Source organism: Triticum dicoccoides, chromosome 5A (genome assembly GCF_002162155.2).
Source record: "Triticum dicoccoides isolate Atlit2015 ecotype Zavitan chromosome 5A, WEW_v2.0, whole genome shotgun sequence".
NCBI lineage: Eukaryota > Viridiplantae > Streptophyta > Magnoliopsida > Poales > Poaceae > Triticum > Triticum dicoccoides.
Window position 1 is genome coordinate 3,081,508 of NC_041388.1, and position 6,204 is coordinate 3,087,711.

Genomic DNA, 6,204 nt, shown 5'->3' on the forward strand with positions numbered 1-6,204 from the left:
TAACTATCATATATAGTGTTTGGTAAGATAATCTTATCTTAAATCTTCCACGTAATTAGAGGTAGCAATAAAATACCTACTTTTTTATTTTTGCGGGGAAGAAGATGAGCACGCACAATGGTTGCTAAGACAGTCTTATCTTAAGCCTTTCGTGTAGTTTAGAGATGACAATAAAAACATGCATACTATGATTATCTATTAGCCTTATATATGAACTAGCAATCCGTAAAAATGTGATGAGACACATTGTGCTAAGAAATCATCTCTTAAGTTACCTCAACACTTAATTATCGTACACTGCACTATCTTAATTTATGTTTTCTAATGCATATACATTTGACATTTTTTCAACTCTAAACTTCTCTGCTCTTCCCTCTCCTCTATCAACATCGCCCGCCCCCTGTTGCTACCAGGTGACGACGAAGACGACCTTCGCTCGCCACTGGCAACCACAGGGCCGCCGGGCCTCCTGGGCCAAGTAGAGTGGAGGTTGCAATGACGGAAGTCGATGGCGGGGCGGTGCGGGTGAGAATCTGCAGCGAAGCGTCGACTGTATTTTTTTATGAACATCACGTGTACTGCAAAAGTTCTTTTCACAACATCTATGTTGAAAAAAAAAATGAAGTCCACAAAAAAAAATTCTGCAACATCAATTTTGTTGAAAAAAAATCTACAAGGAAAACTCGTTCGCAAAAAAATTCAACAACAAGATCTGTGTTGCAAAAAATCCGCAAACACCACTGCACTTGCAAATGTTTCCGCAACAAGATCTGTGTTGCAAAGTAGAGAAAGATGTTTACCCATCGGATCCGACTGCTCGCGATCCGTCGGCCGACGCATAGCAGCCCCATAAATAATCCAAGTTTAATTGTTACTCCCTCTGTAAATTAATATAAAAGTGTTTAGATCACTAAAATAATAATCTAAACGCTTTTATACTAATTTACGGAGGGAGTATTTTTTTGGCTTAAGTAAGGAAGTATAATCGGTCGTACCAGGTGAGGTCATGTCAGGCACACGATATGGCAGAAAAATCGTGTGGAACCTGGGATGACGGACAGAGAGTGCTCTTCGGCTCCTCTGCAGTCACGTTATTACTGCACGGGTACTGTACCAACCCACATCAGCCATCCATTTAAATCTGACGGCTCTCATTATCCCCACTCGATTCTGTTAATAAATGGAAACAAACAGCTAATTATGTGGTAGAAAATCTCGTATGGCTGCAGGATTGCCGCCAAACAGAACCTGGCGCCAAACAAAACACACCCTGATAACTTCCTTGGCGCCAAACAGGGATCTCTTTGCCTTTGTCCCGCTCATCTTTCTCATTCCTCCTGTTCGTCCTTGTAAAATAATATGACAAAGGTACGTTGATCTGTGATCTGTACGTGGCACAAATCAACTCCCTTTTGCCCTATCTTTCTTCTGATTGTCCTCCATGTTCCGAGCGCAACCAAGGCAAGCTAAGGAGCCGAACCCCGGCGCAGATCAACTCCCTTTTGCCCTATCTTTCTTCTGATCGTCCTCCATAATCAGAGTGAAACCAAGGCAAGCTGATCCGTAGGCGATAAAGATTCTCCTAGCAACAAAAAAGATGACAATTAATCTGAAGGTATGTGACATATGCTCTGATTGTATTCATGTTCTCAAGGCACACAATTTGTAGATTGAGTTTGCTATGCTACTATTTTCTTAATGGAGGATGATAAGGGCAAGATGCAAAACTTATTTTCTGCATCTTTTAGATTATGTTAATAGTGAAAAAAATTTAATAGAAGTAATCTCAATTGTTTTGGACAAGCTCAAGATAAAATGCATGAATATATTCAAATATTTGCTTGTAAGACAGATGATTTGCTCATCAAGTCTTGGGATTCCCAAAACATGACAGGAGATTAATGCAGATGATCTCCCTTTTGTTGTCCTTCTCCTAGCAACAAAAACGAAGAGAAAGTCTAATGGAGAATATGACTAGCTGTAATGAGGATGCTAACAGGTACCGACAATTTTGTTAAATTCTCAGGTTATATCACCTTATGATTGTAGTGTAAACATACAAACAAATAAGTCATGTGTAACTTTTACAGGACAAATGTGGTTCCTAGTTGGATGCCTCAGATTGGTATGAAATTCAATTCCACAAAAGAGGCTTGGAAATTTTGGGCATGTTATGGAGGTCATATTGGTTTTGATGTAAGGATAAATTATGAAAACAAGAGCAAACTCGATGGAGTAATCACCTCAGCAAGATATGTTTGTTCCAACGAGGGCTATAGAAGAAAAGACAAAAGGGGTAATAATACAAAGCGTCCTCGTGCAGAAACAAGGACCGGCTGCAATGTTCGAATGGGAATTACTATAGACCGAGAAGCACGAAATTATGAGGTGCATGAGTTAGTTGTTGAACACAACCATGTCTTGCAATTACCTGGGACAAGCCACTTGATGCCATCACAGAGGAAGATTTCAGCCTTGCAAGCATTTGAAATTGAAACAGCAGATGATTCAGGAATTGTACCTAGAAAATCCCATGAGTTAGCAAGTCGACAAGTTGGTGGTCCACTGAACCTTGGCTACACATGTCGTGATCCCAAGAACCACTTGCGAACCAGGCGACAAAGGGACTTGATGTATGGTGAAGCTGGAAGTATGCTCAAGTATTTTAGAGATAAAAAGAATGAGAATCCTGCATTTGAATATGACATGCAACTAGATTGCGATGAAAATATAGCAAATATCTTTTGGGCTGATGCAAGGATGATAATTGACTATGCTCATTTCGGTGATGTTGTTAACTTCGATACAACATTTGGGACAAACAAAGAGTACATACCCTTTGGTGTGTTTGTTGGTTTCAACCATTTCAGAGAAATGGTCATTTTTGGTGCTGCACTTTTATATGATGAGACATTTGAATCATTCAAATGGTTGTTCAACACGTTCCTATCAGTGCATAACAAAAAGCAACCAAGAACAATCTTTACTGATCAAGATGTAGCAATGGGTAATGCAATTCAGGCAGTATTTACCGAAGCATGGCATGGATCGTGCACTTTTCACATAATGCAAAATGCCATCAGGCACTTACCTCATAAGAAAAAAGACGAGGATGGACCAAATGTACTTGCTGATTTCAGTGCTTGCATGTACAAGTATGAGGAAGAGGAAGCCTTTGAAGACGCTTTCAATGCCATAAGAAGCAATGTGGAAACACAAACTTGGTTGGACGGCATCTACAAAGTAAAAGAGAAATGGGCAAGATGTTACATGAGGAATGCTTACACTATAGGCATGAGAAGCACACAATTAAGTGAGAGCTTGAACAGTGACTTGAAAGACCATCTAAAGTCTGGTCTTGACATCCTTCGATTTTTCAAGCACGTAGAGAGGGTTGTGCAAGGAAAAAGAGATAACGAGGTAAATGAGGAATATGAGTCTAGGAAAAAATTACCTAGAGTCAGAATGAGGACTCCTATGGTAATACAAGCAAGCAAAGTTTACACGCCACACATATTTGAAGATTTTCAGAATGAATATGAAAGATCCATCTCAGCATACATCAAGCCATCGGTACAACACAATGTTTATACTGTTGTGATTGCAAGTCTTGACCCAGAATTTTCATATGAAGAAGAGTGCAAAGTTCTTGTAGACTATGAAGAGCAAAAGGTTCTATGCAATTGTGGGCAATTTGAAAGAGTTGGTATATTGTGTAGTCATGCTCTGAAAGCCCTTGACGTCATGAATATTAAATATCTTCCAGGCCACTATATTTTGAAGCGATGGACTCGAGAAGCACGAAGTGGAACTATTCAAAACAGTCATGGAAACATTGTTTTGGAAGACCCTAGATCGGAAGATAGGCAACAGTTGAAGTTTTTCATGCATGATTTCCATGGCATAGCTTCCCAAGCAGTTGCATCAAAAGAGTGCATCAAACTAGTAGATGATGCTTTGAAGATTCTTAGGAAGCAAGTTGAAGAAAAAGCTCCTACTACTACATGCACAACTGAAGATATATCTAAAGAACCTGAGGATTGTCTACAGGCCGCTTGCCTAAAGAAAAAAGAAATTCCGAAGAAGAATTCGAGACGAAAGAAATCATGGCTTGACAACCAGCACCCCAATAAAAAGAAGAAGGAGACAAATAAAGTTGTACCAAAAAATCAAACTCATCCGGTAAATCTCTTGCACCTATCTAACCAGAGTACTTGCTAAAAACACTAATATAGACTAATATTTGCTCGGTTTTCTTTTCATAGAGAAGAGAGAATGACATTCCACTGGCACAATACCAATCACCTAAAGAGAAAATGGCTGGAACAAGTGCAAATGGATTGCAAGAGTATGGGCAATATGCTCGTTTATTGATGGTATTTCACTTATCATGTCTAAAATTCCTTAAATTCAGTGTTAGGCAATATGATTTCTTGTCTAATCAGTTATGTCTCCCTTTAATTTCAGAGTGAAGCCGGTGATCTTTGGGACTTGCAAAACTATCATGGGGTATGACAATAGGTTGATGCATGTGTGTTGTGCTGTCTTGTTAGATCGACAGATGATGCAGAAGGGATAATTGAATCAGCACACATAAGGCGCAATCAGTTGACCGTTGATTGCTCGTCATTTCCAATCAGTTTAATTTCAGTTAACTCTTGGTTTATGAAGACATGCACAATCAGTTTAATTTCAATTAGCTGCAACACTGATATGTTGAGTGCTCATCATTTTTAATATTTCCAGTGACATAGCTACGGAGATATGTACCGAAGTATGTTTTTTTTTATCTCCATATAGGGTGTACAATCAGATACAACATGGACTGCTAGTAGCCTAGTACCACTAGTTGGGGTACCCCACTAGTTGATTATAAGCATGGGCACTACTTCTTCAGCTAGTGATCTGAATAATTTGACAGAGACGCAAGTGACCACAAAGTTACTGAAATTAAACTCAGTACACATGCATGTACCTCTACTGGCTACTGACTAATCATATGGCCGTGAAGAATTAATGGATGATCAAAAAATCACATGCTCTCACTTGCTCTGCTTTCACTCTTCTAACATCAAGAAAGCAGCAGTACAAGACGAACAAACAATGAAGAAAGGAAGAAATCAGTTCTAATTAACAGGCTAACAGCAAGTAATTCACCTGCTGCGCGACGACCATTGGGTTTTGCTATTGGGGCTTGGTCGCTTGGCCGGACAGGAGGGCTGTTTTTCATTGGATTTGACCGGAGACGTGCCGCTGCCGTCAGACGCCTCCTGCGGCCGAAGAATCTTGGGGCGCCCATCATGGAGGGCGTCGCAGCGGTCGAGGAAGCGCGGCGGCCCAGGCGTGCCCCTCCTCCCCTTACAGGTCGCTGCTTGCCGTCATCGTCGGGCTCGTTGAGCTCGCCGTTGTGCGGCAGCAGCGTCCCAGGTCGATTCGCGCAGCACCTTCATCCCCCGGCCATTCCTTGCAGCAGCCGGTAGAAGCAATAGGGGCACAAGCAGCGCAAAGAGGTGAGCCTACGAAGGGAAGACATCGCCGGAGCAGTACAAGCTTGCGTTGGGGAATAAAAGTGGCCAGACCTCTCTAGAGGAAGGAGATAAGACAGGGAGAGGCGAACAGTGTGGCGTGTGGTTTTGTTTATTTTTTAATGGCCGGTGCGAGGTTTGTCACACAGCGATTGAGCCCTTGGATTAAAATGAACGATGGATCCTACCAGCTACAGCACGCGTGCAGTAATAACGTGACTCAATTGGTTTGGACGACGCGGCCAATGGCGCACCACTGACTAATCGATGGCCGGCTCTCGCTAACGCCATTGCCGTCCCTCTCTCCTCCGCTCGCGTGGCTGGCTACAAACCAAACCCCCACCCAGCCAACGCCCAGGGAACAATGCGCTGAGCATCATCTCCGGCCTCCCCTCTTTTACCAACCAACCCACCCACACCGTCAGTGGCCACCAGTAGTCACCATGGGGGAAGCGGTGGCCGCGGCGGAGGACACCCTGAAGAAGGGGGCGGTGCTGGTGCCGGCGCCGCAGCCGAGCAAGGGCGTGGCGTCCTGGGCGGTCGACCTGCTCGAGCGCCTCGCCGTCCGCCTCGGCCACGACAAGGCCAAGCCGCTCCACTGGCTCTCCGGCAACTTCGCCCCCGTCCGCGACGAGACCCCGCCCGCCGCCGGCCTCCCCGTCCGCGGCCACCTCCCGGT

The 6,204-nt window shown here is 43.3% G+C and overlaps 1 protein-coding gene and 1 long non-coding RNA gene across 8 annotated transcripts in view; one reads left to right on the top strand and one right to left on the bottom strand.

The window, feature by feature from the left end:
* Positions 1–364: 364 nt before the first annotated feature.
* Positions 365–5,615, bottom strand: LOC119298719. Of its 7 annotated transcripts, XR_005145936.1 has the most exons (7): positions 5,158–5,615; positions 3,092–3,236; positions 2,432–2,644; positions 1,270–1,582; positions 996–1,170; positions 801–880; positions 365–533 (listed from the first exon to the last, which is right to left on the bottom strand). It is a non-coding gene; the product is annotated as an uncharacterized LOC119298719 (long non-coding RNA). The 7 variants fall into 7 exon arrangements; XR_005145935.1 differs by having other exon boundaries at positions 996–1,582; positions 2,432–2,521; XR_005145938.1 differs by having other exon boundaries at positions 996–1,582; positions 2,244–2,521.
* Positions 5,616–5,968: 353 nt separating this feature from the next.
* Positions 5,969–6,204, top strand: part of LOC119298720 (carotenoid 9,10(9',10')-cleavage dioxygenase-like) — a 7,812-nt gene continuing 7,576 nt past the window's right edge. Inside the window, exon 1 of the mRNA XM_037576006.1 lies at positions 5,969–6,202. Within this exon, the coding sequence (XP_037431903.1) occupies positions 5,969–6,202 (234 nt within the window). The remainder of the gene's footprint in view (positions 6,203–6,204) is intronic.